The following is a 26402-nucleotide window of genomic DNA, read 5'->3' as shown; positions in this document are numbered from 1 at the left end:
ACTTACATATTTTTTCTTAAGTAGCTTGCAGTTTATGAAACAACAGCAAGTGAGGAGACATTTGTTCCCCAAGTGTGTAAGAAAGTCCCTCTCCTCAGGCTTGGAATCATTTTACAGGAATACTTTTGTTTCCTAGCAAAATGGATCAAAATTCTCTATCACCGCAGCTCACATGAAAAGACTATAACATGATTGGCTGCAGTCTTAATTGGAAAGTAGTATTTGCAGCTATTTTTTGGGAGGAATGCAGTAAATCCCCCTCCCTACAGGTGTGTATACATCTCTGTGTGATGGCTGCTGTGTTTTTCAGGGATTCTTGCTTAAATTTTCAATTTCTTCCGATATGTGTCAGGTGTTTGACAGTTTGTTGTTAGGAAACCACAAAACCTGGTTTGTCTGCAGTCTCTGTTTACACTGTGACCCTCCGCCCTCCTGCATCAGACTCATTCTATCAGAAAACCTGAAATATTGATATGAAAACACTCATCTCAGCCACTATGAAATAATGATGAAATACAAAAACTTCGACCAAGCCAAATTGAGGCTTCATGATTACTCTAATGGATTATCTGGCTTCCTAATTTTCAAGACTGTGGATGCTGTTTTTCATATTGTGACAGTGAATGGGCAGCAAATAGTGAAGAGAGGAAAACAAGTCCTGCTATGCTGCATTTCCAGCTGCAGTGACTGTGTGCAAACACCAGCAGAAATAATGGGAAGGAGATGGCCAACATAGACCACTGGCACAAACTTAATAAGACACCAGCCTATCCTTTAAGCCCTTTTATGTGCATGTTTGATACTTTGTGATTGAGTCACCATGAATAAAACACTAAACAGATTATTTTTGTCCACAGACGGAACGTGTTTCACTGCCAGCTCTTCTCTAACTCTTTGACTAAGGTTATTTCCACTTTTAAAAAGAGGCAGGATCCCAGAAGTGACAGCACTTTTTTTTTAGTATTGCTTGTCGTTTGTTGACATTAAAGAATGATACCATGCGTTAAAAGTGTTTTGGGCCATTTACCACAAGTCACATTTACATTTACACTTCAGTTAACCATTAGTCGTGCTCCTGTTTTACCAACTTGAACATATTTTTCCTACCAGGCGTCCATTAGTTTTAATTCATTTCTGTTTTTCATTTCTGAAACTCCATTATCAGACTCTTGAAACTTGGTTGAGTTGTGTGTTTCATCACAGTGAACAAGAAGTCATTAACTTTTGTTTCTTTCTTGCATTACATAATAATAACAATAATCATGATAATAATAATAATAAACTTCATTTATTGTGAATGGCACTTTTCAAAAGAAAAAGGTGCTTTTCAAAGCCATAAAATAATAAATAATTGACTGAAAAACTATTTTAAAAGTGTGTTTTTTTAGCATAACAATAATACATAACAGGCATCATTCTTCATTTTGGCCTTTTATTTATATATTTCTGTTTTGCTTTTTTTGTCTGTGTTTGTATATTAAACTTTTCTGATTTCTGCTCTGATTTTTTTGTTTTGTCTTGTCTACTTTATGTTTACACTCTTTACACTTTTGAGGGCTATATGATGATATTTTAATTCTGCAAACAAACAAATTAGCAAAACGCAGTGCTGCATTTTGAAATAAATCTGCACTTAAACTGTGTTATCACACAATGGCAAACATTCATGCAGATTAATGTGTTCCATTATACAGCTCAAGTACATTTCAAGAGTCCTCTAATTGATTTTCATACTGTTGGGAAATAAATGGAGACAGATGATTGCCTTAAAAGGCAGGAAAAATAATCCAGCAGACAATTGTCGTTAGGGAGCTAAAACTTGCAAACACACTGGTTTGGCCCTTAAAGATGTAGCATACAGACTTCAGAGACCAAAAGAGAAAGATGTGAGATATTCCCATGTTTCCATACTATGGTAATATAAAGGCCTCTTCACTCTGGTAAGTCTGTTTACACCTGGAACCAAAACCTGGTTATATGAATATTTGCGGCACATGTAAACGTAGCCAGTGTCTCTGCTTCAACTATGTTTGTGTCACATACCTCAACAGGGGGCAGTGGTGCAATAAACGTTCCTCCCGCCACTCGACTCGAACCGGCAGCCCTCCAGTCTCCACCCCAGTATGAGAAGGGGGGGGAGGAGGAGGCGGCAGGCGAGTGGGGCAGGGTGAAGGACAGGGAGGGGGAGAGGGGCAGCGAGCGGGGCAAGGGGGGCGTGCCGGGCCCTTTCTTGGAGCCCTTTTGCTGCTGCTGGTGCTGCTGCTGGCACAAGGTGAAGGAAGGGGAGACAGCCAGGGAGAGGGGGAAAGGGTGAGGCGGGGTGCCGCTGGCCCGGCGGCCACAGGTGTGTGGCGGGCCCAGGGCAGGAGGAGGGAAGAGGGACAGCGAGAGGGACGGAGGCAGCGAGCGAGGTCGGGAACAGGGAGGGTTACTCACGGATTGTCGGAAGGGTTGAAGGGGGGCAGTGGGAGGGACCTCCATGCTGGGCTGCTTCCCGGTGGCTATGCTCTTCCGCCGGGCGCGATGATCTAGGCGAGAGAAAGAGAGGAAGTCGACAGGTAAGACGCTGTTACACATCCAGTGGAACAGAAACATTAAGGGTAAAATGAGGACAGGACCAAAAACTGCAACCGTTGACACAGGTAGAGCGAGGGGATGTGGAGAGAGAAAGACGGGGCCATTGTGGAAATAAACAGCTACAGGAGAGCTGTTATTGACAGTGGGCCTGAAGGAATGAAAGAGAGGAATGAAAGAATATGAAAGCTAGATAGAGGTCAAAGGTGAGCAAGGCAGAAATAAAACCATGCGGGTTCACACCCATCCACTGGCACTGCCACTGCTTCTTCTGCTACACACACACAAAAAACTCAAACACACCTTCATCCCTGGAGGGGAGGGGATTGACAAAGTGGGCGAGAGACTATTGAAGAGATAGACTTTCTGCCTGGACGTCAGATGAGGCGAATGTTAACAGTCTGCATGTTGAGGGGAAGGGAGAGGGGAGGGACTGGGAGATGCATGGATAGAGAGGAGTGAGCATTAAACAAACAAAGTACTTATTGACTTCTGCCGGCGAGTCGCTGCCTAATGCACTGAATTGGTCAGTAAGGGAATAAACTCCTGTCCTACCCTTGATGGATGACGAAGAGAGTGTGAATGTACAGTTAAAAAACAGGAAACAAAACGCAGGGGGCCTGGTTGACCTGGTTGGCCTGTCTATCCACTGCAGCACCAACAATTTACATCAAAAAATCAGAGTGTCGAGAAACTCAAGAAAATGTCAGCGCTTGTATGCCTGTCTCTGCACCAGTGTCCTTGAGGCAAATTCCTGCACATGCATTGTGTTATGAAACAGACTTGTGCGACAGAGGAAAAAATGGCCACGAAATGCCTTCATGTTTCACAGGATAGAGTTACAAATCTCACTGAAGGTCTATAAATCAATAAACGGTTTGGCCACAAGACACAACTCTGACTTGCTTCTACGATACAGAAACTGTGAGACCTCTCAGATCAACTGACTGGTGTGTGATTCCTTGACTAAGATCATAGATTACTGATACTTTATTTACATACCACTTGACTCACTTATGAAGCAAATTAGCAGAGGATCTAAGGCGTGTCTAACTCTGACCACCTTTAAGGTAGGCTTACAGTAAAAGAGTACTTCACTGATTTAACAACAGAGGGAGAGTTTGTCGTATTTATTTCACACATTCTTCTTATCAAAATTTGGCTGCTACATTACCAACAATGCAACACAGCAGGTCAGAGATTTGGGTGTGTTTTGCGAGTAGCAGATAATATGACTTTGAATCACTGGCCTCAAGCAGAGAGGAGGAGCAGACTGCAGAGGTCTTCTTTCTATATTGGCTTCACATATTGGCTTTTCATCAAATATCAGATGTCCAGCCCACTTCAGCACATTAATGATGGACACCGTTCTCTGACCGAAGCTCCATGGAAACACAAACCTGCAATTAGGTTAGCAAAACCTGCAATCACATCTTATTCACACATTTTATTTATTTGTGCAATTTCTCAATAATATTTTGTTGTTGAGTGTTGAGGATGGGGGCTTTAAAACTGAAGTAATTGTATGGGTTTGAGCAAGAGGTGTCATATCACACAACGGTTGAGAAACGGTTTCTGCTGCTTTTTTTTTTTTTTTTTTTAATATCCTTCTTTGTCCAAGTTTTGTGAAAAACACAGCAAAATGATGACCTCTCACCACAAGAACCAAATCTGACTGTGCAAACATGCTGATGTTTAGTAGGTGTAGTTTTAGTTTAGCGTGTTAGCATGCTAAGATTTACTAACTAGCACTAAACAGTACATACAGTTGAAGCTGATCAAAATGTGGTTAGTTTTACATTGATTTGGTTGTAAAAACAAAGAATAGGACAAATAAAAATTCTGACCTGATGATGACCTAGCTGAGAAGTTAGGAATCACCAGAATGATTAGATTAATTCTCAGGGGAACGTGAATTTTACTGCAATCCATCCAATACTCGCTAAGATATTTAACTCGGAGCCACAAATGTCAACCTCATAGTGGTGTGAGAGGAAAAGTCAGTGGATCACCAGGGTTCAGCCTGTGCAGAGCCTGGTTGTTTGTACAAAATGTCATGGCAATATTTCAGTCTGGATGCCACTAGCATGGCTAAAAAAGGACTACAACTTTAGTTTTTGCCTGGACAGCTTCACCCACACTGAATATGTAGAGTTATGAGGAGCCAGCAACATGTCGCACATTTCCACCAGGCAAGGACAAAGCAGTCTCTTCTCTAATAAAGCCAGAATGACCACCTATGTAGATGCCCTGCTTAGATGATCATTTTTATTGTCTCCAAACTACAGCAGGATGTTACCCACGCCTACTTTACATCTCAGTGCCTTTGTTGTTTTCTTTTCATGCCCTCATCTTCTTTTTTACCCTTTTCTTTCAATGCATGGCCTTCTCAAAGAAAAATAGTCAACATGATAACCCTGACGCAAAGAATAAGTTGGTTACATTTGTTTGCTTGCTCTTATTTCTTGTCTATTTTTTCCCCAGTATTCATCCTACCTCACTCTGACTCTTCATGTTGATCATGCTATCTATCTCTGCTCTTTTCCTTTGCTCTCTCCCTCTCTCAGCCTCTTCTGTCACACAGTCACACTAATACTCAGACACACACAGACACACACCTCCTCTCTCCCACGCAGCTATTTTACATAATTCAAATAGTGCATTTATCCCTCTACCTCCCTTCAGCCCCTGATCTCTCTCCTCTCTCTCTCTCATTTTCTTTCTCCTCCTTGCACCCTCCTCTTGTCTCTCGTTCCCTCCCCTTCAGATATGTGTGGCATCTAGAACCCTCCATTTTCTCCATACTTACCTCTATCTGTATTCCTCTTTTATCTTCATCGCCCCTCTCCTTCCACTCTGTTTCATTTACCTGTCCAAATGGCAATCACTGCGAGCCTGCCCATCTTTCTGTCTGCAATTCTAACATTTTCTCCAAATCATGCAAGGAGGAAAAAAAAAAAAGATGACCACGGCGGTGCTGTCACCCAGCAAAGACATCAAACTATGCCAGTCTCTTTGCCCAAATTCACAGCTTCAAAACTATCAGATGAAACTCTCTAGGCTGGATGACTGACTGGTGGAGGAGTCTTCTAAATTAAATCTGAGAAAGCAGGGATCTTACATGAAAAGGTTGCTGACAAATCGCAGGAGAGGTGGAAACTCAACATCTAGTTTCAATAAAAGGTGTCAAGAGCATGTTTGACAGCTGACTGTAATTGTATGAAAAGTCAGTTAATTTCAATCTCTTCAAAACTGTGTTTTGTAAGAGAGTTGCATAATGGAAAAGTTTTACATTTGCAAAAAATTGAAACCTACGCTTACAGAATGACTGACACAAAATTAAAGAGTTTCGTAGCTGCTATATTTTCATGACTTTTAAATTACTGATTGAACATTGAGGAATTGATCTTTAGATTAGAGATACTCAGTGAGGTTTTCAGAGAGATATCCCCAAATATTCCTCACTCATCTTATCTGGGTATAATCACTGGTTCACAGCAGTGTTCACAGTGTCTTAGGTGTTTTTGTTACTCTGCAAGAAGTGCTAATTGACGGCAATTGTCATGGGTGATGCCCTATACGGCTGGAGGTTATTGCATCATTATGTATGCATCATAACTGCAGCCATCTCAATTAAAAATCATCAGAACAGTGATATCAAGAGCCATTTCAGAATTTATTGTTTCCCAAACTAATTAGTTGTCCCCCCTGGAGGAGCAGATTGTGCCAAGGAGAGAAGGGTGATTTAGGATTCAAATGACATTAGTGTTATGGTAAGAAAACCAAAGTTTGGGCCATTTTTGTGGGTTTAGCTATAGACAGTGAGATAAAAAAACAGGCAGTCTGTGAGCTGGTATACTATCCTAACCCTTGGGGTGATTTAAAAAAAACGTAGCCTTGGTCCTTTTATGCCAATTTGGAGTTGTAAGATTCAGGGAGAGCATGTGTTATTACATCCTCCAATGGAGGGATTCATTAAGGCAGGAGTCTTTGTCTGCTTTAGGTAGGTGCAGCTGTTGTTGTTTTTCCTCAAAAGTACAGAATGTGTGTACTATGAAAACACTTACTTTTCTTTATTTGAACGTTTATGTGATGTAATGTGATATGACCAAAACTATGAATATAAATTATATGAATAGTCAATTGAGAAGCCTCAGAGTTGAACATTTTCTTTTAGCTGTGTCATTTTGTCATTGTCATTATCCACAGAGCAATGCAGGGTAACAGCAAGCATTAACACACCTACTGTAGTCTTGTCTCAAAATCCAGTCTACAAACTACAAAGCTGATTGTACAGAGGACATAGAGGGATGACAGAAACAGAGGGCAGTGTGATGCAGAGCAGCATGACTCTTTGCTCTCAGTAACGATGCTGAATATTAGTGAAGTCAGCTAAGAAACTTTTGAACCATACGCTAGCTTCACTGCCTCTGCTGCAGTATGACTGACTCTCTTGCTGTCAGCAGCCACGCAAAAAAAAAAAAAAACTATGGAAACCAGATTTTTCAGTTCACAGATGATGACAAGTTTAGAGCCTCGGCTGTTCTGCAGGTGTGTGGTCTGTAATGTAACTGTGCAGCCATGCATAATGTATTTCTTATTATCACGGGTAAGCTGTACTTAAGCAAAAAATGTCAACAATAATCTTGAGTATTTATAAAAACTAAGAAAAAATAGGAACTACAAGCACCTGACAAAATACTCTGCAATTCAACTACTGTTAAACAAAATTACAGTATATTGTAAAAATGATCAAGTGATCTGTAACCAGTAAAGCGGAACTCTTCACAACCATCTTACTAAGCATTATGTTTATAGAGAGCCACTTGCAGCAGTTTGTGTTCACATTATATTTCATTCAGAAATCGCTGAGCAAGAATCCCCTGCGCCATGTAAGCATTTACTTTGTTAATCTCCAAAGAGACTCTGCAGCAGTGTTGGGATTTAAATGCAGTTTGACCTCCAAAACATGGTATTTCTAGACTTCCACAGCGCAAACACACTGTCTGCTTTTATTCTGATTTTTCTGGAGCTCCCCACACATGGGGAAGAAATCTGAATGGAGTATACTAATCCCTTTATTGTAATTCATAGGACTGGCCACAGAGGGCAGATTACTGTTGACTTACAGTGTACTTTCTATAAACGATAACCATTTAAAGGCACTGAGGCCTGCAACACAGTGGCTTATAGAGAGTGTAAATGTCCTGCTCATTCATCCTTTTAACCATGTATCTTGAACTAATACAATGCATGTTTGGCTTCATCTGTAGTCCCTGGATAAAAGTTGTCAGGGAATATTAATGGTAAAGATAGACTATTTAATATGACAGCTTACTCGAGATCAAATTTGTAACAACTTCAACTGGAAATAAATCAAAACTTCAGAGGATAAGATAAGGAACTTTAAGGAACTATGATGCTCTCAAAATGCCATTTTACTATGGGAGTAAAGTAACAGCTAAGCGACCAACTAATCCACCTGTAGCTGCATAATGATGATCTAGAAACCTGATCTACCCCAGTCAGAATGCGCCTTTATACTTGACTCCACTGCTTTAATTATGGATCTTGTTACCTTTAATCACATAAAGTTAAGTTCCTGTTTCTTTCCACCACATTTGTGTCAACGTTATGCTATATTAAAACATTAATCCTTTTAGCCACCACACTGTCATTACTTCCTCCTTGACAGCTGGACTGTCCATCACCCTTTTTTCATGATGAATTATCTGCTGGTTAAACCTCCTGACCTTTTCTCTTCTTCAGCAATAAAATACTCCAGAAAGAAAGTGGCTTAAATCACAGCAAATTGTCTATAGTCACCTTTTGCCCTGACAGGATTGTTAGAAATAGATGAGAGGGTGACTTGCACAAAGCCTTAAGACAAGATCTGAACCCAGAACTCATGGTTTGGATGCCTCCTATATATTTAACATGCACCTGGGTTAACTCCACATGCTGCATTATCTATCATTTGGTAAGAGTAGGCGCCGAGAGCAGATTTCTCATTTTGGAAAATGGTACTCTTCAACCTGAATACAGACCAAAATTCACTTCTAAAACATAATACACAGTACCTGCCCCTTTTTCACTTAACATGCACAGAGTGGAGAAATGTGGGCGGCAGCGTGTGCAAAGACTCATTCAGAATCAGTGTATAAATCATCCGATTCCACAGTCTTTATAGAAGGATGTGAGACGGGTGGGGTTAGCTGGGGGTATTGAGCAGTGACAAATTAAAACCAAGAGAGGTAGCATGGTCATTGTCCTTTTTTTTTTTTTATTTCAACACCTGTGTTCTCACTTTAATGGCTGTCTAAATTAATCTGAGCCATTAAGCATTCCTTTTTTATTAAAGTGTTAACAAAAGCATCAGTCTGGAACAAAAAAGTCTGGATAGGTCCATTTAAATCTATTTCTCACTCACTCTCTTTTTCTGATCCCAACCCAGGCTCTGTGTTCCGTTGCCATGGAAACATGTTTTTTTTTTTTTCCTGAAGTACCTTACATTTTAGTCTCAAACATACAACACCATACAACAAAGCTCAGAATAGAGAGGATGATTGGGAATTTTTGCACACTTTGGGCTACTGTATCGGCTATAGCCATGCATCCATCCCCACACACACACACACACACACACACACACACACACACACACACACACACACACACACACACACACACACACACACACACCAAGCAAAAGAATGTGTTACACATTAGTCTGGAGATCACTGCTGATGACTGACATGATGTGCTAATGAGTTTGATTATGAGCAGCGTCGAAATGCAAAGTGTGAAGACATCTGGAGACCTGTTTTGACTCACTTGTTGTATCTATTTTAAAATCCAATTATGTAACAATTGTTTAGAGATGATGTAAAGGCTTGAAAAGCAGACTTGAAAAAGCCAACCTGAGGCATCGTCATATCATCGGAGGTTGTGATACAGTCTGGCTGGGGTCATGCTGAAGGTAGACATGCTTGTCTCTTTTATTTAGCTGGTTAATAAATCACCCATGTGCTGAAATAACATCGTTCAAATTGTTCATTCTTACTATCACTGTGTTGAAATGTTATTCTGGCTTTTGGAGAGATGACCAGGTGCTTGCCAATTAAAATTGTAGTCCATGATGAAAAAGGAAAAAAGAAATCTTGCCAAATCTTGTGAAATAAACCACGAGTCAGATCACTGTCAACTGAAATGAGACGTGATGTGTATCTAAATAATGTCTGTATCAAAAATCAAAATTACTATAGTTTTGAGTGTGAGAATTGTACTACACAGCACCCGTAAAAGTTCCCATAATTGTGAGAAAAACTCACGTTCATGGCATGTACTCGACTGTCAGATAACACTGCAGTGTGTCACATTTTACAGATAAAAAAAGACAGTTGTGTAATTACTCTACACCTGATAGTGATGACACAAAATGACAATGGTTCATAAGCATAAAAAATTTCAATTTACTCCTCACTCCAGTGTAAATTATTGAGCGTCCATTATATAGCTGCAAATGAATGAGTGAGCCAGGGAGTAATTTCAGATTCATTAAATTTTGGTTTAATTTTATTGAGCTGTGAATTCTGGATAGCATGTTTGTTTGGTGTTAAGGCACTTCCGTATTATTAAGTGCCAAGTTGTTAATGCTGCCGCCTTCAAATATTTCTTACCCAGCTGTACTATTTACAAGTCGGAAACTTGCAATTCCAAAAACTCTGATATGACATGAACGTGGCGTGAGCGCAACCTGAAGAAGGTGAGTGATGTTTAAACTTGTTAAATAGATTTAACAAGAAGAAGAAGAAGATTGCCAGATTAAAATCTGATCACAATCCAGGCTAACACTCCAGTCCTGCATACATTTACACCTGGATACAGATCCAGATCTATGTTGAGGAAATAATTTGGGGAATTTTGAGAAATACACTCATTCACTTACTTCAGTCAAAAAAATTTACATCACTATCAATTAGCTTAGCTTAGCATAAAGACTAGCGGCAGGGGGGAACAGCTAGCCTAGTTGTCTAAAGATTCAAAAATGAGCCAACCAACTTCTCAAAAGCTCATTAATTAACAATACAGTGACTTCCCAGAGTCGTCACAGTGAAGTTAGGTGCAGCATGTAAGTCACTCTGAAACCACAGGTTGTCATTTTGTCACCTCTAAAGGTATTTGTAGGGAGATTTTTGAATCTTGGACAGTCTTGGTTCCTCACCCTGCTTCCAGTCTTTATACTAAGCTAGGCTAAGCTAAGCTAACTGCCTCCCTGCTCCACCTTCATAGGTGCTGTGCAGATGCTACACATGTACTGATCTCTGGATCTAAATTGAGCAAATAAGCATATTTACCAAAAATATGAAACTCTTTCTGTAATGCAGGTATAACAGGAAAGTCAGAAAGTAAAATCAGAAATACACAGAGTCAGTGTGTACGCTCCAGCTATTGATTAATATCATTTTTGATTAATTTTTTCATCTTTTTTTATCAATTTGACAGGAAAAGAAACAAAAATAACAAATATTCAATCTACGGTCACACAAAACAGAGAAGAGCAGCAACTGCCCAGCGGCTGTTTTGCATTTTTGTTTGATAAATGACAAACAAAACTGTTAATTGTCAGTTACTTTTCTGTCACTCGAATACTCGGTGTAATAATTTCTGCACTAGATCAGCATGCATACGAGGAGAACAAAACCCCACATCTTACATCCAGTACAGTACAGGCACATGCACTCACGTGTTTAACAATTAATTTGTGTGTTCACATGTTTGTGTATATGGCCATGTGCTGGGTGACATGAGAAATGCTGCGCTTGTTCATTGTGAATGTAAATCTGATGTCAAGCTGAAAGCTGAAGAGAGAACGTGTGGGTGGCAATCGCTTCCAGCTTAGACCCTCTGAGAGAACTGAGAGAGAGAGACAGAGTTAAAAGAGTGGGAGGGAGGGATGTAGACACACATGAGTAAGAGGTTGGTTAAAAAAAAAGCAGAAAAGGAACAGAATGTGTGTGTATGTGTGTATGGGGCGCGATGTTGGTGGGTAAGTGTTTGCGTAGGAGTATGAGGGACAGAGCAAGAGCAAGACTATATGGAGTGAAGTCAGGATGACAGAAAGAGAGAGCTGGATGGAGGAAAAAAAGGAAGAGAGTGAAATGGAGGAAATGCATCTGGGGGAGTGGTAACAAGAGAGGGAGGGAGAGGGGGAGTTGCACTGAGGATGGGGGAGTTGGATGGAAAGAGGGAGGGAGCACAAGAGGCAGAGATGGAGGCTGGAGAGGGAGTGGGTGTCTTAATAGCGCTGAAACGCTCAGGGCTTTTTGTATGTTTGCCTTTGTTATGATAGAACGCTGGTTGGCTCCCTGTTTGCTTTTGATCCATGAACTGTGACTACAAATGCAAGGCAGTCTCTCCTGTGTTTAAAGTACAATGCAGCAGCTACATCTGGCACCCTCATTACATAATCTTATGTATGTACAGTATGCCCAGCATTTAAAGCAAGGCACTAGTGCTGCAAGGCGTTTGTGGTTACATTCCCTGCAGTAGCTAAGTCCACAGAACATTCTTCAGCAGTAACATTTTTGGAAACATTTATCTTCTTGGTCTTGGTCACTAGCTGAGCTTATGACTGCATATTCAATCCGATTTAAAAGAGCTAAATGTGTGCTTAATGTGGATAAACACTGGCAGAGAGCTGATGTTAAACACAGATGAAGTGCAAGGTTTCAGTCTTTCATCAAGTAGCAGCAGTGCAGCAGCATTTCTTCGCAAACCTCGACCTGCCTCTCTGTCAGTGTCCATTCTGCTCACTAAACAAACTGCTAATGGACAGTGTACAAACAGCTACAGTACGTTGCCATGAATGATATATGTGATTTGAAGACTCTACAAGTTGGCTGCGTCAGGATCCATTTACTGAGCTGCCATATTACTTAATGTGCCAGGCTTTTGATGGTGATGCATGTAAATAAAGCTGCAGCTGACGATTACTTTTATTATTGATTTATCCGTCAGTTATTTTTTTTTTTGTGTCATCATTTAGTTGATAAAATACATTGACATCTTCAGATTGATAATTTTATGCGACCAACAGTCCACAACTAAAAGATCTGCAATCTACAATCATGTAAAACTGAAAAACTGCAAAATCCTCACATTTTAGAAGCTGGAATATTTGGCAAATTTGCTTGATAATGATGAATGATTCTCCTCTGAAAATTACCACCTTAACATGGTGGAGGGGTTTGTGTGTTCTGGTGACCCTGAGAGCTGTATTGTCTTGAGCAACAGCCCCTGGTAGTGTCATCCAAGACAAATTAGTCCCAGAGGAGGGGCCAAACTGAGAGCAATTCATACAATCCTGATGGATGTGTTTTTTGTCGTGTCACCTCACCTGTAATAGGGAAAACAGGGGCTCCAACTACAGCCAGACCTGGGACCAGAGCTCAGTGATGAGCATCTGGTGGCCGGGCTTTGACCCATGAGGCCTGGCTGGTCGCCGCAATGACACTAAGTTGCTGAGAGGAAGGCTCTGATTGTTTTTTTTTTGTGCTCATGCACCGAACAGCAGTTCAGAGTATCCAGCCTTTTTGGAGACTCTGGGTGTGGTCCTGGAAAGGGCACCACCTGGGTACTCCAGAGTCCTCTTGGGAGACTTCAATGCTCATGGGTAACCTGGAGGGGGGGTTATTGGGAGGATAGGCCTGTCTAACCTGAAACTGAGTGGTGATTGACACTGCAGGGCCACTGCACTGTGGGAGTTTGGGACACCAGACCGTTGTGTCTATATTCTCTGCAGGAAGTCAAGCACGTTGGTGTTGGCCTCTGCCAGGTTTATCATTTGTCACCTATCCTGTTTGTGCAGCTGGGACGAAGAGAGCGTCCTTTTTGGGGGCCAAGGTCTTCACCTCTCTGTTTTTTGCAGATGATGTGGTTCTCTTAGTGTCACTGGACCATAACCTACAGCATGCGCTGGGGTAGTCTGCAGCTGAGCGTGAAGCAGCTGAGATGAGAATCAGCTCCCCAAACTCTGAGGCCATGGTTCTCTGACAGAAAATGGTCGATTGCCTGCTGAAAAAATAATCTGTTTCTGCTTGAGACTGAATACTAATAATTACAAATTCAGCTTTGGAATAGAATCTTTCTAAACAGTATGTTGTATGGTTCATTCCAAATGTCTGGTTAAAGATGGTATTCTTTTTTAAAGTTAATTTAATGCTCCTGTTTTATTGGAATTTACATAATTTCTCTTGAGCAACTGGCCATTGCAGCTGAAACGTCACTGCTTGACAGAAGAGGTGATTCATGGGTGAGCTGAAAGGCTGCAATTAACTCAGATGACAGAGAGTGCTGTAGAAGTTTTCAGACAGCTGAGTTTACAAGTACAAAGTTAAAAAAAAACACTCTAAAAAAGAGTAAAAAGAGTGGATTTTATGGATATGGACAAAACCAAGTCACAATGACACAAGTTCCCACACTGGGAAAGTTCTGTGGGAGCTGTAGATCTTTTGTATGCTCACAAAGTAATCCTTGTTTGACTTTGTCAAAATCATGAAGGCTTGAATTTGTCTACCTGTATGGAAAGTAAAACATCCAGAAGTTTTTCAGAAAGACTGATAAAAGAAAGAAACCCTAAATTAGAGAAAAGGCTAGTCTGCTTAACTACGTGAGGACATGACTTCTGCTCTCTATACTAAGGACTAAAAGTCAGGATATGTCTTCTTCTACTGCTTCAATTTTGAGCAATCTTTTTTAAATATGTCTCTCACAACCCCACAAGGAAGTGCAATACTAAATTGGTGGAATATGTCTTTCAATTATTAATCAGTTGTAGCTTATAATCAACTTTCTGTTGATCAAATAACTACTTTAACACTATATATTTATAATTATAACCTATAGGGTTACAGTAGAATTTATACTACCTAGCCCTGACTGAAAACCATATCACTAGTCTAAAATAGAAATAAACTCACTGTTACATAAATAAGTCAAATCATCTCCAGTGTGAATGTTACACAACAGCTAGAAAGTACAAAATCAAATACTCAAATGTACAGTTAAATGATGAGGCTTTCAAAAATCTGTTACTGTAACTGAGAACTAAAAAAAAATGACACAGATTGAGAAAGAAAGCACCAGCCAGCAGTTCAATCATGATACATTTTGACTGCTGATCACAAGTTCCTCTTCTCTACATGAACAGTATGAGCCAAGTTGGCTGATAACCAGAATTCTGGACAATCCTTTGTATTCTCAAAGCTGATTTGCCTGGCAAAATGGTTTTTGAGTTTCAGAATCCACAAGCCACTAGTAGAAAAACAAGATATTTTTCTGTCTTTCCTGTTTCTGCAGCTCAACAAATTTTATTGCTACTATTATTTAAAGATGTCATAGTTAGATTTTATAAACTGACATTTTGTTTGAGTCAGGCAAAAGTAATTGTGATTCCAGGTTAAAAGAAATGAGTAAGATAATGTCAGAATCTTGGTAATATTGATAGTGCCATTTCTCTGCTATTTGCTGTCATCCTTAATGTTGTATCTTGGGCATCCGAGGTAAACTTTTGAGCAGGAGAGCTTCATTCAGAGCTGTCAATCAACCGCCTGTCGATTGCTTTTGCTTCAGTGGGAAGTGGAGGGAGGGGAGAGCGAGCGTCATTCTGCCTCTTCAAATACCACGCACACATATACTGCAGCTTTAACGCAAAGAAATGAAAGGTCTAATTTTGGATCGAGCTTCTGTTTTCACATTGGGATTTATTTGATTTTTAGGGCAAAGAGAAGGGAGTACAGTCTGATCTGATTTACCAGGCTAATGCTTGGTACACATTATTTACTGTACATGTGCTTTTCCCCACAGTGCAACACAAGGACATCAGGACATCAACACCTCAAACCAAACAGTGCTCTCTCACGTCTTCAACCTGCTCAGCAGTACTCAAAGATATGGAATTTATGAATTCCTTTATTGAGCCTGTACCTTTGGGAAAGAGTTGTTTAATGCTCAGTGTTATCGACTGAACCGTCCAGCATTAAAGGATCAACAAAAATACTGTTCTATGCAGAGCTCTTGCTTCAGTATTACATTGCCTGTGAGGAGACAGCAGATGGGAAGCAGTGGACTATTTGTGCTCGACAACAAAACCCACAGAAACACACAGAAAAAAAGTGATGTCATTGTACAAGAGATGAGTGCAAGCCGGGTGAAGATTAGCTCTGCATTTACAGCATACTCGGTCATCCAATTTATGTCTTATTTTAAAGTAATTTGAAGATTTGATTCCCAAAATTAGATGTCAGGCATTGCTAAAATTGATACACCCACTCAGAAAACATGAATGCTGGTATGAAAGACACACTCACTGTTAAACATTATCAATGTCTATTTAATCTATTTTCAATCTTGTAATTAAAAACTGCAGTTTTAGAGGACATAATGATATGCATTTCTTTTTTGAAGAAATGGGGCTTTTTTGAATAAAACATCAACCTGCATCAGATGATATAATGAGTTGGATTCACATGGATTTTTGTGAAGAACAGAAGTGAAAGAAGACGACATATATGTCCTACCTAGATCAGGTGGGGCTTGTTGTGCTTTGTGTCCAGACTTCTAGAAACAGTGTCTTTGGGTTTCCAGTCTATCTGACCCCACAGTAAGCTGATGCCAGCACTGGAGACTGGAGATGCGTTCACAGACCTCCGCCTGTACTCCACTGAGTCTGTGTGTGTGTTTGAAACTGCAGCAGCTCCGTAGTTGGTGTTACATTCCGACGGGCATCGATGCTTGTTCTGAATCGATACTCCAAAAGCACACAGTGATATTAGTGTCTATAAATAACTGAGCGGGTTGGGGCACCTGCCAACAAATGTCATGGCATACGCGCGTTTGTCTGACTGTCTGATAAGCAGATGACCATCCTCTAGTGGGTTTATAAGGCCGTGTTCAAGTTCCAGACAGAGAAGTATTGCTCAAATATAGTCAGCGCTCAAATCAGCCTAGAAAAAAAGGGAGTCAAGAGGACTCAAACTAAAGCAAAGCCATTGAAAACAACTCGACTACACAAGCCCAATACAGCAAAACACTTCCATGTTGCAAAATGGATGAAAGTTGGCCATAAATCAATCCATGACCTTTAAATATTTCATAGACAAATAGGTATATGAATAAATGATAAATCACCTGCCTCCATTTCCAAGGCACCTGGAAACAGGGCTCCTTCAATGTATCTGGATATATCTTAGTATGTGAATGGAAAAAAGAACTATAGTGATCTTATAATAAATTTAAGTACAATATAATACAAATATCACTTAAAACTATAAACTATATATTTATATATAATATTCTAAAGAAATATCATAGCCTATGAGATATTTATGAGATAAAAAATACCATCAAGTGCAATATGGTGACCATAAACTCACTACTGAGCACCACAGACAGACTAAAACTCCCTATATAAAGATTATAGGAATATTATTAGGATTTTTATCTTGGGTTAATCTCATCAACTACAAACACTTCAGGCTAATAAGATAAAAATCATTACTACACAAAGTTAAACTGGTGGCCTGTAGGTGGGAGGATGTCCTTTTAAAAGGTTCTGCACAGGTAAAAATCGCAACTGCAGGCTTTTAATTCTCCAAAGTGCTTAATTTACCTTTAAGGTGACCCAAAAGTGCCACACTGATATGAGTACAGGATGACAGTTATTAAGTAGGCCACTGTTCGTTATATCGCATCTTCAGACTAATTAGTGAGAGGTAAAACGACAGAAAAACAAACACTCCCAAAGCCAGCTGAGTGTTATAATTTCACACTGAGGCACTGTTCATCCTCCCCCCGCCTCCCCCCGGCAGCAGCAGCCTGCTTGTTGAGCACCGGCGGTTCCGCGGCGGGCAGTCCAGCTGAGAGCTCCTCCTCCCCGGCCTCTCCCTGTCCTCTCTCCCCGGTGCCCTCCGCCCCGACCCTGCACTCGCAATTCCGGTGACCGACGGAAGATCCGCTGAGGCCAATTTCTCTCATCTTTTAGATGGGAATGTTTCTGCGATTGTCTCCTTAGTGGATGTCCGCCTTGTGCATGTCAAAAATGAACTTGCCAAGGATGGATGGGTGAAAGGTAAGCGCGTTACTGCTTTGGACTCAGGAGAAAACTCTGGCGTTTAATTGCAATCTAGAGATAAGTATGCTCGCAGTGGGAAAAGAGCTGCGTGCCAAGATGTGCATCCATGTGTGTGCACGTGCGTTCGGGCGTGCATGTTCGTGCCCGTGTGTGCGTGAAGGAGCGATGCGGTGCGCAATAGGTCTCTATGTGCGCTAATGTACAGGCGGAGGAGACGCGCTCCGCTCTGCTGTCGGCTGCGCCTTCTTTTTCTGCTCGGACCCCTCCGACAGGGCAGCCAGCGAGCGAGCAGGAGAAATTAAAACGGAAGCCTTAATTTCCAGTGAAGGCGGAGATATGTGGGCAAGCACCAAAAACCACAGACCGTCGTGGAAAGAGAGAGAAAAAAAACACAAAGTAAGACGGCGGAGTGGCCAAGAAACAAGCAAACGCCACAGAATAAAGTAGTCTAAAAACTGCAATGCCTAAAAACTGAACGGGTGCCAGCAGCTGACAGGCAGCACAAGAGGGAAAAAAAGAACCGAGGCGATAGCGGCAACTTTAGTCCCTCGTCTTTCTTCCCACAACCGGCGGTTCATCCTCAAGTAATCCGCATGGCAAGCGATGGATGTTGTAGTGTCTCCTGTCTGCTGCTTGGACGGAGATTATCCCGCACAGGTGGACAGCAGTACAGTTTCGGGAGGGAGCAGCAGTGCGCTGATGCCCTGCGCTTCAATCTCCCTCTCCCTCTCTCTGTATTTCCAATAGTAGAGAGATAGAGACTGAAAAAGAGAGGGAGGAAGAGCGAGAGAGGGAGAGGAAGAGAGAGTGATGTTTAGAAGGGGTGGGGCTGGCTGGATCCCTACTGGGACCTGGAGTGATTTTTAAACCCTGCAAGAAGCCCTAATCACCCCCCACCCCCATTCTCCTCTCTTACTTTCCCCCTTTGACTCTCATTCTTTTCTGTATCCCGCTCACCTTTCGCTGACACGCACACATGCACACGCAGCACAGTGTCAACTTCAGAGCCAGGGGCAAACGTGTGGGAAGCGTGCACGCATATACAGTATCTCCACAAAGCCCTGAGTGCACCACCTGCCCATGCACAGTTACACACCCACAGGCAAACCATGACCAATCAAAATTACAAATTGCAACATTAATTTCTATAGCAAAGCCTTACATGAACCCTGCTAATTTCCCATGAGCTCATATGCTGCTCCTTAGAAATATATAAACACTGCTCAGAAATCCATATAATAATCAGTGAGCCGAGCCAATACATCCAATTATGTAAATCTACCAAACGCCTATGTCTCGGTGTAGGCTGATTCTGACTCCAGATACAGTAAGTGATGCAAAGTGACATCAAGTACTTTTTAATCTTAGTCTTAAAGACATCATCATTGATTGGGCTTTCAGCAGTGACAAGCAATCAGCACTTCCAGAGGGGTAAAGGGTATCTTAGATCTGTTTCCATGACAACTGTGGGTTTGAAGCAACTTTTTTAACCACTGTTGTATTATGACACTGTACTGTTGCTGTACTCACCGCACCACAGTCCCTTACTGCTGCTAAGATATAAAAGTGGATAAAAATAATTTGACCTCAATGTAGGTGGTGGATATCTTCATTCATGCTTTTTTCCCCCCACCACCTCAGATACCCTATCTTTGTGTAGCTTATCAAAGAGAAGATTCATATCAGTCTGGAAAAGATGATAAATTGTTCCGCAGCTGCTGTAAGAAGGTGGTTAAACCGACTTTACGTGGGTTTAACCTGCGCCACATCCCTGCTCATGCCACCTTCAAATAGTTCCCAATCATCAGAGACTGCAGAGACAGGGTTTAGGGATTCCAGCAAACATTTCAGCTACTTTACCCCCCACAGTCTTCTTTCTCTCCTTCTCTCCCTGTTGTCTTTTTCTCTCCCTCCCTTTCTCTCTTTCTCTGTAGCTCTCACTCTCTCTGTAACACAGTCTGTCTGTCTGCTCTATAATTATTTCCATGGTTACCATTAAGGATGTGAAGCTAAGCCTGATGTACTATGGTAGTAATCTTTTCCTCTCCTCCGCCTGCTCCCTCTGTCCTCTCCTCTCATCCGTTGCTTCTTCTTCTTCTTATGCCGCGTTGCTACGTGAGTCTCTGCAGCCTTCTCTCAAACACTCCTTTCCAGCACTTTTCAGTTGCTACATGTGCAATCTGCTTAAAACCAACATTTAATTTGGAAGCTTATACGACTCCAGAACATGCGCAAATTCATATCCATGTAATCCATATCTAAGCAAGTCAGGCAGTCAACTTGTCCCATACAGCATTAATCTTATCATGTTATACTGCTGTAATTATCAATGTGCATGGTAAACCAGTACAAGAGGCTTGTAGATTGACGTGTAGGCTGTAAGTTGTGGGTTCAAGCCTGCCTCACAATGCTTTATTTTATTCCGTATCAATAAGTAAACAGCCTGTCCCTCAAGGATCCACTCAACCTAAGTGTTCTTGAGAAAGACGTATGGTAGTAAAATGGAAGGGATTATTTTGGGTATCCAGTGGCCCGTTTGAAACAAGCCAACTGTGATTTGCAACATGGGATTATTTCCTCTCATGTTCATTTTTACACGTTTGCCTAATCCAAACAAACACCTCACTTGCGTCCCATGGATAAGCTGCTATTTGCGAGCGGCGGTCTTATGTGAAATGTGGCGCTGCCATTTGCGATATGTGTGTAAGCAGTGCTTACAAGTTGCTTTTGTGCCCCAGGATTCGGGAAATAAAAGTCCCTCAGATTTTTGCATATAGACAATGTGAGGTGACAGTTGGAACGCTTCCAAGCCTTTGCTGGGCATGAATCATCAGTATAAATGATGAGCAACTGTGTTAGAAAATACCAAAGTCAAAGGCATGAAACTGTGTACATAAGAACTCAAAGGAACAATTTGACATTTTAGGAAAAATGCTTATTTGCATTCTTGCCAGAAATTAGATGAGAAGATTAATACCACTTTAATGTCAGTAAATATGATCTGCTATTGCTCTACTGGTCACTTGCTAACTCACAACATTTTATCTAGACTGGTAAGCACAGCTGATATTACTAATGTTGGCTACGTAGTGATAGCAAAAACTTATATATAGCACATAAACAAACAAGGTATGATGCTTATTAGTTACCTACCTACTAGTTAGCTGCCTTTTGTTCCACATTTTGTTCTCAGTTGCAATTAAAAAGTTTTGCCACAGATCTGATTTGTGCCCAAGACTAACTTCTTCTACTTGGCAATGATGGCTGGGGCTCCTGGGTATCTAAGTATTTAGAGCCATGTGCCATGGAAGAAAAACACGATTCCCCAGAGACAAAGTTGAAATAATTCAAACTAATGGCTATAATATAAACCAATAGTATTGTTTAGGGCTGCAACTAGAAATTATTTTCAGTACTGCTTAATCTGCCGAGAAGTTTCTTGATTTTGTCAGTTGTGTTGGTCCAAAATCTGAGGATATTTAGTTTACTTTCTTAGATGATATTCCCCACCCCCACTCACAGGCAATTGCTGATAATTCTGGCATTTTGGTCAAAAAATTACAAATTGAGTTGTAATGTTAAATTATCCAGGAGACTCCAGAGTGCCTATGTAAAGGGGCCACTGAGACTTTTATGAAAAGAAAACTTTCAAATGGGAATTCACAGTGGTAAAAACACTTACAGAGCTGTTGACTTCTCCCATTTTCCAACTGAATTCAAACTGTATGAGCTTAGCTGAACCTGACCCTGCACTCAAACCCAAAATTCAATTACGTATTATATTATGACAACGTTCAAAGGTTTAGTATCTTGTTAATATGATTCTCTTGTATAGACTGTGAGTCCGTTCTCCCCCTGTAGAATCACAGCTGCAGGGTGCTTTCTTCTTCCCAATGAAAATATCACATCATTTAGACCAGTGGAAATCAGTAACAGCAGGATTTAACTGTGTTATTTTGTGCATTTAAATTGAAATATCAGAAACGACAGCATTATAAGAGACTGTCATTTTGTTGTTTTGGCGCGAGATTCCCGAGGTCTCTTGCTCTTTTTACTCTCTGCTACTGAAGAACAAAATCATACTTTCTCATGTTATGACTCCCTGGTGCATTAATGAATGCTGTGATGCCATGGGCTGAGTTTTACTCTCATTTGTGAAATTATTTAGCTCATTTAGTTTTTAGAAAAAACAATGGCTGCATATAGTCCATTTTACAAGAAAAGACATACTGTATATTCTTTCAAACATTATTAGTCATCTCAGTCAACCCAGAGCCCAACTCCCCTGGAACCAGTGCTTTCACCACAGGTCATATGGCTTGTGATGGAAACGATCCCACGCTGCCGTGTCTACCAGACCTCCCCCACCTCCTCCTCCCTGCCAGTCCAAACCTGACCAAGTGCCATCAGCTCCAATTCAAGTGGAACCACTGGCAAGCAGACACCAGCTTGTGTCAGGATCCATGTTTCAGACGGATAGATAACGGGAGGTTTGGGGCTGACAGCACAGGAAGGAACCAGAAGAGTTGTAACAGGAAACACACTGTGACAGCCAGACCCCTGAAGAGCTGGAGGAGAAAATGGAAAGATTGGGAGGGGGCCGGGTGTTGCATTGTAAGAGGCGCCACAGAGAAAGTCTTGTATTTTGTGACTGGATGATGGATGGTTGAACAAGGAGGACAGAACTAGACATGTGTGCACGGCCACCTGGCTGGGCCTAATGCCAAGGCAGGATGACGATGTGATGAGTAGGCCTGTGTGGGACGGGCTGGCATATTCACACAGGTACTTTTATCTAGCCAGTAGTAGTGGCCCTGACTGATAAGAGGACAATGGATGCTGGACAGCATTTAAACGAATGACTTGAACATTTGTTATAAAATTTGCTGATCAGAAGTTTAAGTCAAATGAATAAATGTAATTTAGCGCGTTTTCAATGCACAATCCATCATGGCTGCCACAACTCGGCTTTGGTCCCCTAAATTCTCCTCTGCCATGAGTTTGAAATTTGTGGTTCTGAATGAGATGTTTCAGAAATATTGGATGGATTTTGGTACCAACATTTGTATCCCCTCAGGATCAGTTGTAAAACTTTTGGTGATCTCCTGACTTTCATCTAGCGCCATCAACATGTCACAATCTTAATTTGTCAAATACTTTTTGTCTTTAAAATGTATTACATATTATCCCATCAGTTTCAAATGCACTTTCTCTTTAGTGCTAAGCAGTACATGTGAGCATGCTAACACACTAAACTAAGATGTGAGTCTTATTTCTAAATGGAAACAAGTCTCTGAAGTTCATAACAGCAGTGTTTTGTTTCAGCTTCCTATCCTGTTTTGCAGCTGCAAAAACAGGAGACTCAAGATTCAACAAGTGTGCAGCTGCGTTACTGTCACAAAACCATTAAGTCCAGTGGCATCAGTAGTGACTGCAATATCATTTCCTGTTTTTCAGTTTACGTTAACATGGCTGTTTTTATTATAATTTGACCTTTCATTCTTTCATGCGGCTCTGCCATTATTCAAAAAGAAGGGCAAGGGAAGAAACTCATGCAGTATGTTGGTGTTTATGTAGATGCAACAGGAACAGGAACTCACTCATGATCAGGATCACATCAGCTGATTCTAATGATATTACATCAGTGATTGGTGTCAGCTTTATGATGGATTGGTGCATCCCTGCTAACAATTAAGCTTGTGTGCATTTTTAAAGCAACATACTGTTTCAAATTTCTGCATTTCTAAATCAGTTTAAGGTTTAGATGCCACCCTCCAGATCACATCAACAATAGTCACTGTTTTTCCTTATTTTGCCCTGAATTTCTTATTTTTCTCCTGCCATTCTGCAGATTCAAATCAGAGCATTTCCAAATAAAAGCCCACATTTATAACCTTTAAAATACAGCCACCTGCCAATGGTGCACTGACCACCCACACAAACACATCTCTGCAGCTCTTGTTTTCTGCTAGCTAGTCATTGCAAAGTCATTTTTTAATCATCAATTCCTTGCGAGCTGCTGCTGTTCAAGAGGATGTGGAAGGATTTGAAGAGGTGACCATCATATCCAGCAATGCCAAGTCGATTCTTTGGTACATCCTTGTGGGAAGCAATCTCCTAAAGTGAGAGAGAATGATCTTCTCAAAGAAGTGATGTAATTCTACAGTCAGAGATTAACTGTTAATCAGACATTATAGGCATAATCAGTTCAGATACACAGCTGTGCAGTTTGGACATTATGTGATGCTGACAACTTCTTGAGCATTTTTGTTGGATAAGTCATCTTTGATGCAGCCTGCAATGACTTTCCTTTATTTTGAAAATGCGACCAAACTTATGGTCATTGAGCGAAGCTGAGAATTAACAGGAGGACTACAGATTAATTAATTAATTTTGGAAATGTTGCATCAAAATCTTTTGTTCTGTATGCAAACAGATGGCAAAATGAAACAACCACACAGTCAATTTTAAAGAGTAAGGATGCTGAGATTCTAACAAAGTTTATTCTCTACATGAGAACTTGCAAAGAAGATTCATTGTGAGGTGTGAGGCGTCAAACAACAAGACATTCTTGGATTTGAGATTTCCTAAAGACACACACAAACACACACACTCACATATGTTAAATCCGCATGACAACGTGAGCATATTGCTGGCTTTGTCACATCCACCTACTCACATATAGGAAAAGAACCACTTGTAGGAATACCGTGCTGCATACTGTACACTGTGCTGTACGGTACAGACTAACTGTGTGTTGCCTTCTCAATTTTGCCACAAGAATTTCACTGATACCACAACACTGACGCCAGGTAAGAAAACAAACACACAATCAGGTGATGCATTGGGAAATACTGCATATCAGGCAGGTACATACATGGGGCTGACACACTAGAAGCAAAGATCCTTGCAGGCATGAGCACTAAACTTGGACTCCTGTGTTAAGGACTGAGGCTGAGCAAACACACACACCCACATACACATACACACACACACAGCCACATCTTACTCCAGGGTGAAGAAGACTGTGTGCATCAGCATAGAACAGCACAGAGCCTTGAGGTGACAGCGAGACACAGAGCTGGTGTTGGCCTGACAACACCAGCCTCCACTCTCCCTCCTCACTTTCTGTCTAACAATACTCCGTCCCTCTTTCTCTCTCTCCCTTAATTTCTCCTTTTCTTCTTCCTCGAGCTCCGCCCTCCCTCTCTCCACCGCCTCGCTCTCTCTTCACAGGCTGCATTACACTGCTGTGTGCAGATATTCAATTAAAAGGCTGTTGAGTACAAACTGAAAAGCCTAATGGTACCACACATACATAAATACACACACTTACACACAGATCACCAGGGAAGGGAGTGAAAAGGAGATGCAGACTAATATCACACACCAGTAGGTGCAAAGGGATGAGGAGATCTTGAGATATTTGTCATTGAGATACAATTGGATTTATGCAAGCACTGTACATGGCTGCAGATTTTTTCATCCCACAGGGTGTTTTAATTTGCTCTTTGGTGAACACACAGAATGCCACTTGCAAATGGTCTGTTTTACTTTACTCTCTTTGTTTCCTCTCAGATGAATTCTCTGTGATAAATGTCAAAACTATTTTTAAATCAATCAAAGAATAAATGGCAGCGACATATTGTTGTCGAAATGTAGTGTTTAATATATCCTGAGTTAGGCTGAGTCAGGGATGAAATCAAAGATCTTTTTTTCCTTTAAAAATCTGGAGGCAAGCTTGAGATCATATTTATCACAGTTTAATTTACTGCTTAATCTTGCAAACCCTAACATTCTCTCTTTTTAGGGTGCATGGCTTTGTTTTCCCCAGTAATCTGAAGAAAATAAGAAGGGGCAGTTCCTTCTCCTGCAGTGCCTACGCCGCTAAACAAGCTTGCAGAGACAATTTCAGTATAAACGTCTAAAGACGCCTTTCTCAGCTCAGCCTACAGCCTCCTTTAACTACCAAACTGAAGATGCATTTCTCTACTTCAGAACCGGTAGTTTACTTATCTCTCTGGCAGACTGAGAATTATATGTTAGTCAATTGTCTATAGGGCAGCAAAAGGCAGGTGTTACCTAACAGCCGCCTCCTTTTTGATCTCAGGGATTTTGGTTGAAATACTTCACAGGGATAGTTTAGCTCACAAAAGCCCAGAGTGATTAGTTTGAAGGTGCTACTTAGTGTTAAGTAAAACATGAAAAGAACCTTTTTCTGCTCTACAATTATCATAATATTCATCTGATGGGGTTTGATAAAGTAGCTGATCAATAAATTCTGAATTCAATGTGCACACTATTAGCAAGATGCAGACCTGTGAGTACATAAAAGCAATGGAGGTCCATTGAAATAAATGAAAATCAAGCCGCAATACTCTTCTCTCATATGCATGTTTTTATGCTTCAAAATGTTTTGGCTTAGTTGTGCATAAAGAAGAATAATGAAGTAGAATTCTGCAGGATGAGCTACCAGAACAGCTCAATAAGTCTTATGCATGTGTAGTCATTTATAGCTAATCATCAGGAGAAAAAAAAATCTATTCTGTGAGAAGTAAACTTTTCTTTACTATGTCCTGCTGTTTGGTTCCATCTCTGTAGGCTGCAAACATCTGTTTTGATAAAGAATAATTCATTTGAGGAGTTGATTTGCCCGCAAGGAAAATATTAAATCCTAGCAGAGCTAATATGCGAT

The 26402-nt window shown here is 40.9% G+C and overlaps 1 protein-coding gene across 7 annotated transcripts in view; it reads right to left on the bottom strand.

Moving 5' to 3' along the window:
• syngap1b (synaptic Ras GTPase activating protein 1b) overlaps nt 1-26402 on the bottom strand; it is a 129701-nt gene that overhangs the window by 41837 nt on the left and 61462 nt on the right. For 6 of the 7 annotated variants that reach the window (XM_051076016.1, XM_051076017.1, XM_051076020.1 and 3 more), the window contains exon 4: nt 2437-2528. In XM_051076016.1, coding sequence (XP_050931973.1) covers nt 2437-2528 — 92 coding nt within the window. Of the gene's footprint in view, nt 1-2436; nt 2529-16154; nt 18435-26402 lie in introns of those variants that run through there. The other variant, XM_051076021.1, reaches the window with a different exon arrangement.

This window comes from Lates calcarifer, linkage group LG15, assembly GCF_001640805.2.
Source record: "Lates calcarifer isolate ASB-BC8 linkage group LG15, TLL_Latcal_v3, whole genome shotgun sequence".
Lineage (NCBI taxonomy): Eukaryota > Metazoa > Chordata > Actinopteri > Centropomidae > Lates > Lates calcarifer.
This window is presented reverse-complemented; position numbering and strand designations above follow the sequence as displayed.